The 13204-nt window shown below is 48.3% G+C and overlaps 1 protein-coding gene across 1 annotated transcript in view; it reads left to right on the top strand.

Annotated features, from left to right (window-relative positions):
* LOC137645922 (cleavage and polyadenylation specificity factor subunit 4-like) overlaps positions 1-13204 on the top strand; it is a 77411-nt gene that overhangs the window by 44178 nt on the left and 20029 nt on the right. Inside the window, exon 4 of the mRNA XM_068378973.1 lies at positions 4843-4993. Within this exon, the coding sequence (XP_068235074.1) occupies positions 4843-4993 (151 nt within the window). The remainder of the gene's footprint in view (positions 1-4842; positions 4994-13204) is intronic.

The raw sequence follows: 13204 nt of genomic DNA, 5'->3' as shown, positions 1-13204 counted from the left end.
ACAAAGCCATTCGGGATGGGTCTGGCGAGCTTGCGGCTTCGTTTGTGTCGGGAGTTCTTAAGAAGCGAGATCACCTTTGCTCCTTCTTGTCGGCGGGGATCACACCATGTCAGAAGTCAGAGCTGATGTTTGCTCCGCTATCCAAGTGTCTCTTTCCTGAGGAGCTGATCAAGGGGATTGCCGCCTCGTTGATCCAGAAGGATACCCATGACCTGGTGGCGTCATCCGCACGTAAGGCCAAAGCTTTACCTTCCGTGCCTAGACCTAGGATGGACACACCAGCGTCTAGGTTCATTCCGCCCTTTCGTGGCAGAACCTCCAGCAGAGGAGGTACCCGTGCCAACAGTCAACGTGGCAAAAAGAAGAAGGGTTCCAAGTCCTCAAAAGGCAGAGTCTGACTGCCATCTTCTCCAGACAGCAGTGGGAGCCAGGCTCAAGAACTACTGGCAAGCCTGGGAGAACAGGGGTGCAGACGCACAGTCTGTGAAGTTGCTCAGAGAGGGGTACAGGATTCCATTCTTGCGCAAGCCCCCTCTAGCAACAACTCCCATCGACCTCTCTCCCAGGTACAGAGAGGAGGACAAGAGGCTAGCTTTACAGCAAGAGGTGTCTCTCTTGCTACAAAAGGAAGCGGTAGTCATAGTCCGGGACCATCAATCCCCAGGCTTCTACAACCGTCTCTTCTTGGTAGCCAAGAAGACAGGAGGGTGGAGACCGGTGCTAGACGTCAGTGCTCTAAATGTCTTTGTCACCAAGCAGACGTTCACAATGGAGACGACGAAGTCGGTCCTAGCATCGGTCAGGAAGGAAGACTGGATGGTCTCGTTAGACCTAAAGGACGCGTATTTTCACGTCCCCATCCATCCAGATTCCCAACCTTTCCTAAGGTTCGTCTTTGGGAAGGTGGTTTACCAGTTCCAAGCCCTGTGCTTTGGCCTAAGCACGGCACCTCTAGTGTTTACCAAACTGATGAGGAATATTGCCAAATTCCTACATTTAGCAGACATCAGAGCCTCCCTCTATTTGGACGACTGGCTTTTAAGAGCTGCGTCAAGTCGTCGCTGTCTGGAGAATCTCAAATGGACTATGGATCTGACCAAGGAATTTGGTCTCCTGGTCAATATAGAAAAGTCCCAACTCGTTCCATCCCAAACTATAGTCTATCTAGGTATGGAGATTCGGAGTCAAGCTTTTCGGGCTTTTCCGTCGGCCCCCAGAATCAGTCAAGCCCAAGAATGCATCCAGAGCATGCTGAAGAGGAACCGATGTTCAGTCAGGCAGTGGATGAGTCTAATAGGGACGCTTTCATCGCTGGACCAGTTCATCGCGTTAGGGAGACTCCACCTCCGACCCCTTCAGTATCACCTAGCTGCTCACTGGAGAAAGGACATGACGCTAGAAGCGGTCTCAGTTCCTATATCCGAAGAGATGAAGTCTGCACTGACTTGGTGGAAGAACAGCATTCTTCTCAAGGAAGGTCTACCACTGGCTGTTCAGACCCCCGACCACCTTCTCTTCTCGGATGCATCGGACACGGGCTGGGGTGCGACACTGGACGGTCGGGAATGCTCGGGCACGTGGAATCCGGATCAAAGAGCACTACACATCAACTGCAAGGAGCTACTGGCAGTTCATCTAGCCTTGAGAAGCTTCAAGTCCCTCCTTCTAGGCAAGGTGGTGGAGGTGAACTCCGACAACACTACAGCCTTGGCGTACATCTCCAAGCAAGGAGGGACTCATTCGAGGACGTTGTTCGAGATCGCAAGGGACCTCCTCACCTGGTCAAGAGATCGAAAGATATCGCTTGTAACGAGGTTCATTCAAGGCGACATGAATGTCATGGCAGACCGCCTCAGCCGGAAGGGTCAGATCATCCCTACAGAATGGGCCCTTCACAAGAATGTTTGCAACAGACTATGGGCCCTGTGGGGTCAGCCCACCATAGATCTGTTCGCTACCTCGATGACCAAGAGGCTCCCGAATTATTGCTCACCGATCCCGGACCCAGCAGCAGTTCACGTAGATGCCTTTCTTCTGGATTGGTCCCATCTAGACCTTTATGCGTTCCCCCCGTTCAAGATTGTCAACAAGGTACTGCAGAAGTTCGCCTCTCACGAAGGGACAAGGTTGACGTTGGTTGCTCCCCTCTGGCCCGCGAGAGAATGGTTCACCGAGGTACTGCAATGGCTAGTAGACGTTCCCAGGACTCTTCCTCTAAGAGTGGACCTTCTGCGTCAGCCGCACGTAAAGAAGGTACACCCAAGCCTCCACGCTCTTCGTCTGACTGCCTTCAGACTATTGAAAGACTCTCAAGAGCTAGAGGCTTTTCGAAGGAGGCAGCCAGAGCGATTGCCAGAGCAAGGAGGACATCCACTCTCAAGGTCTACCAGTCAAAATGGGAAGTCTTCCGAAGCTGGTGCAAGGCGAATTCAGTATCCTCAACCAGTACCTCTGTAACGCAGATAGCTGACTTCCTTTTACACCTAAGGAAGGTAAGATCCCTATCAGCTCCTACGATCAAAGGTTACAGAAGCATGTTGGCAGCAGTCTTCCGCCACAGAGGCTTAGATCTTTCCAACAACAAAGATCTACAGAACCTCCTTAAGTCTTTTGAGACCTCAAAGGAGCGTCGGTTAGCCACACCAGGTTGGAACTTAGACGTGGTTTTAAGGTTCCTGATGTCAGCAAGGTTCGAACCACTTCAATCAGCCTCTTTGAAAGATCTCACTTTTAAGACTCTTTTCCTCGTGTGCTTAGCAACAGCTAAAAGAGTCAGTGAGGTACATGCCTTCAGCAGGAACATAGGATTTACATCTGAAACGGCTACATGTTCCTTACAGCTTGGTTTTTTTAGCTAAAAACGAACTCCCTTCTCGTCCTTGGCCCAAATCGTTCGAGATTCCAAGTCTGTCCAGTTTGGTTGGAAACGAATAAGAGAGAGTACTTTGCCCAGTAAGAGCTCTTAAGTACTATTTAAGACGTACGAAGCCATTACGAGGACAATCAGAAGCTTTATGGTGTTCTATTAAGAAACCTTCTTTACCGATGTCGAAGAACGCAGTTTCTTATTACATCAGACTTTTGATTAGAGAAGCCCATTCTCATCTGAATGAGGAAGACCATGCTTTGCTGAAGGTAAGGACACATGAAGTTAGAGCTGTCGCTACTTTAGTGGCCTTCAAACAGAACCGATCTCTGCAGAGTGTAATGGATGCAACCTATTGGAGAAGCAAGTCAGTGTTCGCATCATTTTACCTTAAAGATGTCCAGTCTCTTTACGAGAACTGCTACACCCTGGGACCATTCGTAGCAGCGAGTGCAGTAGTAGGTGAGGGCTCAACCACTACATTCCCATAATCCCATAACCTTTTTTAATCTTTCTCTTGAAATGCTTTTATTGTTGTTTTTGGGTTGTACGGAAGGCTAAGAAGCCTTTCGCATCCTGGTTGATTTGGCGAGTGGTCAAATTCTTTCTTGAGAAGCGCCTAGATTAGAGGTTGTGATGAGGTCCTTTAGTATGGGTTGCAGCCCTTCATACTTCAGCACCTAGGAGTCGCTCAGCATCCTAAGAGGATCGCGAGGCTCAGTAAGGAAGACGTACTTAAAAAGTCAGAGTAATGGTTCAAGTTGACTTCCTTACCAGGTACTTATTAATTTTATGTCTGTTATTTTGAATAACTGCTAAAATGAAATACGGGATACTTAGCTTCTAATGTTAACATGTATGCTGGTCTCCACCCACCCCCCTGGGTGTGAATCAGCTACATGATCACCGGGTAAGATTAATGTTGAAAAATGTTATTTTCCTTAGTAAAATAAATTTTTGAATATACTTACCCGGTGATCATGAATTAAAGGACCCTCCCTTCCTCCCCATAGAGACCCAGTGGACCGAGGAGAAAATTGGTTCTTTTTTGACAAGAAGTACTGGAGTACTTACTCGACAGATGGCGCTGTTGTTGTACACCCCCACCTGTATAGCGATCGCTGGCGTATCCCGCCCTTAGGTTTTTTCTGTCGGGCAGCAGAGCTGCAGCTACATGATCACCGGGTAAGTATATTCAAAAATTTATTTTACTAAGGAAAATAACATATTATCTACGAATTTGTCATTTTTTAGGGAGATAGGTTTTCTGGGTTCTTAGTATAGTACTACTAGCTTCAAGTAGGTACTGGCCTAGGCTGTAACAGCTTTAACTGTACATCCATATGAATAGCAGTTAGGAGGTTATTGGAGTCACCTTTCTAGCTCTTGTACGGGACTAGAAAGGATGACATTTCCAAAGTAAAAAAAGAACCTTCCAGTTTGGGTGAAGGAAACTTTTGACAACCAATGTTTGTTTCCTTATTTTAAAGGACAAAAGGTTTGTACAGTATATGCATAGGAACAAAGAACCATTTTTATATGTAATTTTTTTTTCTTTGCTAAACAAACCGAAGTCTTTTAAATTAGTTTTCCCACCACAAGTACCCCTTGCAGTCTTGGGCCTAAGGACTAGTGGTTATTATGTGACAGGTAAGTGGGCAGTGCTTCCCCCTTGCACCACCTGTCATTATCCAACTGCAGTACCTTGCTAACAATTCAATGGCATTGCAAGTGCCACTGAATGCATATCTCTATTTCAAAGAATTCAGGTTTTTATAGCTAGGAAAAGTACAAATTACTTTAAAAGTTTATTTTTTTAAGCCTCCATTACATAAGAAGTTCTTTACTGTGGTATTACTTTATCATAATTATAAATTAGCTGTTTACTAAATATTGATTAGTATAAGAATATAATTAATATGACTTGTGTATTCATTTGTTCCATAAGTTTTTCTAGCCATTAATATTTTTTCCAGTCCTAGATTCGAGTTACCTCAGATTATGGAAGAGAGAACTACCTCCGGAAAGAATAGAGAGATAACTTGTCACTATTGTGGGGAAGCTGGCCATAAAGCATCACACTGTCCGAAGTCAAATCCTGAACTCAGGGAGCAAAATGCCATTATTGTAAGTAGAAGAAAGATTTTTATTAAAATTTAGGTATAAGACCCTTGACTTGTGATGTGTCATTTTTTTTTTTTAGATCTTGTTTTGATGTATGAGCATTGGAAGATGTTTGTGGATGATGAACCAGGTAAATATAAACCCAGAGGGGTTCTTTAGTGATGAAATATCTAAATCCAATTGTGTAACTTAGGTTTAGTTATTTCTTTTAGCTAAATTATCTTGGAACTTTTTCCTTTGGATTATTTTTTTCATAACTCAGTATGAATTTGAATATGGTTTTTATTTATTTTAGAACACGAATATTTTTAACTTGATAATGATTCCTCTTTGAAAAAAGTATTTGAGTATCTGACCTACAGTATCTCATATGTCAAACTTGTCCCTAAGAGTGGAAATTTATCTTAATGATCTGCTAAGTCTGAAGACATCAGATCAAGCACTCATCTTTCTGGCTGGAACGAAAGGGTTTTTACATGTCATGGAAGGTTTGTTTACTTTAGCCAAAGCTTTTTCCCAGAGAATGAGTAATACAGAACATGAATTTCAGGTAAGTAGTATTTTTAAATATTTAACTTAGCCGGTGAATATATAATAGCTGCAACTCTGCGGCTCGACAGAAAACACACTCAAAAAACTCGCGAGCGATCGCTATGAAGGTTGCGGGTGTGCCCACCAGCGCCAACTGTCGGCCAGATACCACTCTTGTATGTAAACAAAACCTTCAATTCTTCTCTGTCGACGTTGACGACAAGACGTATCAATACTCGCTGTAGAACCTGGAGTTTTCTCAACATATTTGGTGAAGTACTTCATTTTGGTTTGAGCTTTCGCTGTGCAGGTGTTTTATCTTCATCTTAAATCTTGAACTCGTTTTTGGATAGATTTAATTTTTGATGACAAGAAAGAGAGTATGGACTTTCTTTGACTTTTAAATGGCCGACCCTTCCCTTAGACGGAAGTGTGATTTAGGCTTTTAGCAATTATCTTATCACGTTATAAATTAATTATAGATTTTCCTCTATATATTTTATATCTCAACCGCCTTTATTAGGCCTCTTCGATTAGCTTTCCATTTATAATAAACATCAAAATAAATTTTAATGATTTGTTTATATGCGACCTTTCCTAAGAGTAGGCGGTCCTAACTTGGAAACGGAAGTTAAACAACGTTGAGCCCTTTTCAATCGTAAATAACTTTTACAGAGCTAATGATTTAAAACTTATTAAATGAAATATTTTTAGTAAATATTTTATGATAGTTTTTTTCTTTGAATAGTCTTCGTTCTGTTTCAAAGATGAACTAACGTTTAGTTTATTTATACTACGCAGTTTGCGCTCTATCGTTACGATAGAGAGAGAGAGTATCACGGTTTCACTTTGCTGAAAGAGTAAATCGATTCTGACGTTTTGTTCTTTTTTCTTTCAAAGCTTAAATGTTTTAAAGACTATTTTAAAGGAACTTTTCATTGAAAAACCTTTCAGTTTTTTCCTTTGGTCAAATAACCTGTTTATTGACGAAAGGTAAGTGGGCTCTTCTCTTCGGTGCGAAATCAAGAGAGAGAGAGAGAGAGAGAGAAATAGAGACGGAGAGAGAGAGAGGAGAGAGAACGTTCCGATCTTTATCTCGTCCCAAGCGAGTAATGTTGTTCTCGAGTTACTCTCGTCCCTAGTCTCTGTACGGGGAGAAAGGATAAAACTTTTTTAGTTTTTATTCTCGTCCCAAGGCACTTACGGTGAGAGATTGAAAACGTAGTTCTGGTCGGTTCGTGAACACACGTGCTTCACGAAGCTCCTCATACTCCGTGCGATTCCCTTTGTGTTTAGTTCCACGTGCTTCCCACGTGATCGGGATCTCTTAGTGTGTGTTTAGTGCTTTCACTACGTGCTTTTGATTTCGCTCCCTTGTGCTTTCCTAGTGTTTTAGTGCTTTTCCTTTGTGGCTTGCTTGTGTCTACGGCCCTTTGTGTTGCGTTATGGAACACGTTCGCCGTTGTCCTGGGCCTAGGGCTGGTAGATCATGCGGGGCTTTTCTGTCTAAGCCCGAGGTTGACCCGCATACGTTGTGTACCTCGTGTAGGGGTAGAGCTTGTTCGCCGTCGGATAAGTGTTCCGAATGTGCCGATTGGCCCGAGGTCCAGTGGATAAAATTCCGTACCAAAAAGAAGAAGGCATCGAAGAAGTCTCCTAGGAAGACTAGCGTTTCTTCCCCTGCGACTTCAGCAGGAGAAGGGTCAGGTAGGGTACATCCGCCTTCCCCTACCCAAAGTAAGGGGCGAGGTAAGTCCAAGGAGAACATGCAGTTGGCTCCTCTTTCCCAAGAGAGGGAATTTGTGGGCGGTCCTTCGTTGGCCAAGGCAAGTCAGGCGGCCGTAAGTGAGTGTAGTGGGGGTCCGGGGGACGTGGCTCTCTCTCATAAGGGCCACGTCTCGTCGAGGGACCCCATGTGGTCTAATAGTGTCCCTTTTTCTTCATCAGGTTCCTGGGTGGAAGTTCCAGGGTCATCAGCGACGAGTGGTGGCGTCGGCAGAGAGGAGTCCCCGCAAGAAGATCCATTGGCTTGGGACGTGCCGAGGACTCCGATGAGGTCCCCACTGGACATGGAGGAAGGCCTTGGCGGGGCCTTCCCCGGTTTGGCGGGCCCGTCGGGATGGTTGCCGCCGAAGACTTCGCTACAGGAGAGTCTCCCCATTCCTTCTCCGTCAGGGGTACGGCGTAGCCCCAAGAAAACGCAGTCACGTGCTAGGTCACGATACGGAGGTCAGTCTTTCTCGTCAGGACGTGACTCTTCGGATTCGTCAAGCAGTGAACGGAGGAGACGACAGAGGAGGAAACGAGATCGGTCGGTGCGGAGGAACTCCCCTTTGCGGTCTCCCACAAGATCTCGGGACAGGGTGAGTCCCAGTTCCCCTCCTCCCAAAAGCAGGAGAACAACTCCCCCAGTAGGGACGTGGAAAAGAGGTCGGTCTGTGCGGAGGAACTCCCCTTCGCGGTCTCCCACAGGATCTCGGGACAGGATGAGGCCCCGTTCCCCTACATCCAAAAGCAGGAGAACAACCCCCCCAGTAGGGACGCGGAAACGAGGTCGGTCTGTGCGGAGGAACTCCCCTTCGCGGTCTCCCACAGGATCTCGGGACAGGATGAGGCCCCGTTCCCCTACACCCAAAAGCAGGAGACCAGTCTCTCCGAAAGGGACGTGGGTGTTTGTCCCAGAGAACAATTTTAAAGTCTGTTCCAAACCTATTGGTTCGACACATGAGCGGGCAGGAGACAGTCCCCCTAGAAGGACTTCCACGTCCCGCGTCAGGGAGTCACCAGATGAGCGAAGGGCTACATCTTGCAGGCCTAAGACCCGTCCTGGAGACGTTTATCCCGCCCAGCGCAGGGGGCCGTCGTCTAGGCCGGGCAGCCTCGACAGGTCTCCCCATCGAGACCCTAGAAGGGGAAGGACACCTCCGTCGATCTATCTCACGGAGGACACCGTTTCACCGAAAAAGGCCACGAAGAGGAGAGGTACAGCGGACGTCGAAGATAGAGGGAACCGTGGACCCCGCCATCACGGCAGAGACCGAGATCACGATTCGCCCCGTCGGTCGGAAGGAGGGGAGGGCGAGTCGGCGGTGACGGAGGACTCAGCGTACAGGAGAGTCCTTGCTTTAATTAGGGGTTATAACAACCTTATAGAACCCGCCACTCAAGAGGAAGAACCCTGGACTTCAGGCCTGAACAAGTTCATAGCGGTCCCCGCCCAGAAAAAGTCTTCTCTCTCTCTCCCTGAGGCCAGTAACGTGGGGATTGGAAAGACTCACATTGATAAGGTCATATCCCGCAATAGCGACTCCTGCAGGGCTCACAGCTCAGCAAAGCTCCTACAGGGTTTGAAGTCGCAGTCGAAATACTACTCTTTAGAAAACAGGCCGACCGGTGCGTGCAAGACCGAGGAAACCATAGACATCCTGTGCCAGGGCATCTCCGACGGGAGGGCATCGGCAGCATCTACCTTCTTCTCCTCTTCCGAGTCGGCAATGATGGAGGAGATGTCCAAGGACTTAGTTAATGTGGCCTCCTGGCTGGATTGGTGGGCCACCACCCTAGTAGGCACCCAGATTCCTACAGACTCCATGGAACCTGCAAAACGGGAGGCTCTGAATGAGTTGCTGGGGTCAGGTAGCCGCGCCCTTAAATTCCTGACCTTTCAGTCTTTGGCTCTCTCCGCAAATTGGATTCTCCGGAGAAGAGACGCCCTAGTCAAGAACCTTCCCATTAAGATTCCTGACAGGGAAGCTAAAGCCTTGAAGACCTGCTCCGTCTGGGGGGAGCAGCTTATTCCGACGAAGAAGGCGGAAGAGGTCGTGGAGAAGTTGGCCAAAAAGAGGGAGCTACCTACCCTGAAGCCACAGGCGGCACGCCGCCCCATCTTCAGGAGGCCAGTGACAGAAGCACCCATGGCCGCGCGTACCACACCAACTCAAGGAAGGAGGGAACCCTCGTCAGGACAGTGGTCTTCCTCTGTGGTTCCCCCCCGAAGAGGTTCATCTTCTAACCCCCCAACGTATAGGTCTTCTTTCTACTCCTCCAGGAGGGGGAGAACAGGCCGTTCTTCCCGTAGGAGATAAGATGGGAGGCCCCCCTCCCCTGCCAAAGCCTCAGGTAGGGGGATGCCTCAGACTCACTTGGCAAGCATGGAAGCTCCACGGAGCAGATCCGTGGACAGTTACAGTACTAAAGGAGGGCTACAGGATCCCCTTCATGGAAGAGACACCCCCCCTAGTTCCAGCAACGCAGGCAGACTGGTTGGTGCCCAAGGACCTGGCGAAGAGGGCAGCGTTGGACGGAGAAGTCAAGACGTTGTTGCAGAAGGGAGCTTTAGAAACAGTGACATTCCCGGGTCCGGGGTTCTACAGCCGCCTGTTCCTAGTGGAAAAAGCGACAGGAGGGTGGAGACCTGTAATAGACCTGTCAGCCCTCAACAGGTTTCTCAGGAAGGTGACCTTCAAAATGGACACTCCAAGAACGGTCATGGCGTCCTTGAGAGAGGGCGACTTTATGATTTCTATAGACCTCAAGGACGCCTACTTCCAAGTGCCCATTCATCCGTCGAGCAGGAAGTTTCTCCGGGTCAAGTGGGGTACCCAGGTGTTACAATTCAAGGCCCTATGCTTCGGTCTTTCAACAGCCCCCCAGGTATTCACGAGGGTCTTTACGACGGTCTCCATATGGGCCCACGAACGGGGCATTCGACTCATCAGGTACCTGGACGACTGGTTACTCCTTTCATCCTCAAAGGAAGACTTGAAACAACAGGGCGAAGATCTTCTTCAATTGTGCAAGACCCTGGGCATCGTGGTCAACTTGGAGAAATCACAACTAACCCCATCCAACAGGAGGACGTACCTTGGAATGGTCCTGGATTCGTTACAGGTCAAGGCATTCCCAACCACGGAAAGGCTGGACAACCTGGATCGAGTGCTCCGGCCCTTCCTTCTGGGTCGCCCCAGAAGAGCGCAGGATTGGCAAAGGTTGGTAGGGCACCTGGTGTCCCTAGAGAAGCTGGTACCTCACGGGAGACAGAACTTAAGGGTGGTTCAATGGAACCTGAAAGAACATTGGAACCAGAAAAGTTCCCCGGACATTGTGGTCCCTCTCCTTCAGGAGTCCAGGAAGGCCTTGGAATGGTGGCAGGATCGGTCGAACACCCTAAGGGGGATGCCACTGTCCTCCCAACCTCCGGAGGTTCTTCTCTTCACGGACGCATCGAAGGACGGGTGGGGAGCCCATCTCCGGGAAAAGACAGCAAAGGGGGCGTGGTCAGAGGGGGAGAAATCCCTACACATAAATATCCTGGAAATGAGAGCGGTCCAAGAAGCCTGCAACCACTTCGAGGAGGACATGAGAGGGCATTCGGTGGCCCTAATGTCAGACAATGCAACGGTGGTGGCTTACGTGAAAAAGGAGGGGGGACTGAGATCAAAAGAGTTGTGCGAACTAGCCCTTCAAATCCTAAAATGGGCGGAACAGAAGGACATCATCCTGACGGCAAGGTTCATTCCAGGGAAGAACAACGTCCTAGCAGACGGCCTCAGCAGAGTGGGGCAAGTGGTAGCAACAGAATGGTCCCTACACCCACAAGTGGCAAGCTACATTATACAGATGTGGGGATCTCCGGTAATGGATCTGTTTGCAACAAGGTTGAACGCGCAACTCCCCGTATTTTGTTCTCCCGTCCCAGATCCGAAGGCGGCAATGGAAGACGCCTTTCAGCACAAGTGGGACGGACTGGACGTGTACGCCTTTCCCCCCTTCTCCCTGATAAGGCAGGTCCTCAACAGAGTAAGAGCAGCAACCAACCTAAGGATGACTTTGGTAGCGCCTTGGTGGCCGGAGAGAGAATGGTTCGCGGACCTAAGGAACCTCACCGTCCTACCTCCTTGGCCTCTACCCGGCAGGTCAGACCTATTAAAACAACCTCACTTTCAGCGGTTTCACAGAAACCCGCAAGCCCTTCGTCTTCACGCCTGGAGATTATCCAGCGGCTCCTGAAGAAGCAAGGGTACTCCGGCAAGACAGCCAGGAGGATGTCGCTATACCTGAGGAAATCATCCACAGCCGTCTACCAGTCTAAGTGGGCGGTATTCGTGAAGTGGTGCAGGGACAAGAAGTTAGAGCCCTTGGAAGCGTCAGTGCCCGTGATAGCCGACTTCATGGTTTATCTCAGGGACAAGTTAGACATGTCAGTTCCAGCGATCAAAGGAGTTCGGGCGGCCCTGGGTCAAGTCTTTCTTCTCAAGGGCATAGATCTCGGCTCCTCCAGGCATATCTCCATGCTTATCAGAGCGTTCGAACAATCATGCCCCCCTTCCGCCCCTAGAATCCCGAGTTGGGACTTGGCGCGAGTCCTAGATATGTTACGGAAACCACCATTCGAGCCCTTAAAGGACATTGATGACAAGAATCTCACGCTCAAGGCGGTCTTCTTGCTAGCATTAGCCTCGGCTAAGAGGGTGGGCGAGCTACACGGACTGTCATTCGAGGTGGAGCACACTAGGGGATGGAAGGAAGTAACCTTTAAGTTTGTCACATCCTTCGTCGCCAAGACTCAGAACCCCTCGGTGTGGGATCCGAGGTTTGAGAGTTTTTCGATTCCGGCAATCCCGAATAAAGGAAACCCGGAGGACCTAAAATTATGCCCGGTCAGGACTATTAGGAAATACCTTAAGAGAACGGCAAACCTCCGCCCGTCTATCAAGAATCTCTTCGTCTCATGGGGAAAAATAAAGAAAAACATATCCAAAAATACGGTTTCGTTCTGGCTCAGGAAAGTGATCACGCAAGCCTACTTAAAACAAGGTCTTCCTACACCGGGGAAACCCAGAGCTCACGATGTTCGGGGCATTAGCACCTCTCTAACGTTCGAAAAGAACATGTCAGTAGCGCAGGTTCTTCGAGCGGGAACTTGGTCCAACCAGTCGACCTTCACCGCACATTATCTCAAGGACTGTACGAGAAAGTCTCTAGACGGGTTTTCTATCGGGCCGGTCATCTCAGCCCTGCATTCGGTTTGACGGCTCAAGCCCCAGGCTCAATCGCGAAACATAAAGTATCTAGACACAAGGAGCCGAGTTCTATTTTTCCCCCCTTTTCTATCTTTCTCGTACCGTCAGTCGTCATCAAGAAATATCGCTCATTACACAAGACGAAAATTCGCCATATCAAGCACAACGAAGATATTGCAGAAGGGTAAGTGTTATACCACACTTAATGAGTCTTTTACGTAGTTTTCCCTACTGTCCATCGGGGTCAGGGCTAAAGGGCACTCCCCCCTCCTAAGGTGTAAGTCTCCTATAAAGTGTTTCAAGGTAAGTCTCTGTGTCGGAACAAATCACAAATTTTAAGTAATTTGTATTTTTCCTAACAATACTTACCGAAGAAACACTTTAGGTTTAGGGCCCCCCCAACCGTCCCCGCAGTGCCCCGCTGACCTCGTGGTTTTGTTCATTACATAAAACTTACTGGGGAGAGCTTCTCAAAGACGGACGACCTGCCCGGGCAATGCCCCCAGGTCATGTTATTTCCCGTTATTCAGGACAGTATAGAACATGGAAGTAGGGGGAAACTACGTAAAAATCTGGTCGTCGGAGAGGAGTTACCAGTAATCTCCTATAAAGTGTTTCAAGGTAAGTATTGTTAGGAAAAATACAAATTACTTAAAATTTG

The sequence above is a fragment of the Palaemon carinicauda genome, chromosome 8 (assembly GCF_036898095.1).
Source record: "Palaemon carinicauda isolate YSFRI2023 chromosome 8, ASM3689809v2, whole genome shotgun sequence".
NCBI lineage: Eukaryota > Metazoa > Arthropoda > Malacostraca > Decapoda > Palaemonidae > Palaemon > Palaemon carinicauda.
Note: the sequence above shows the minus strand (reverse complement) of the source record. Positions and strands in the feature narration are given on the sequence as shown.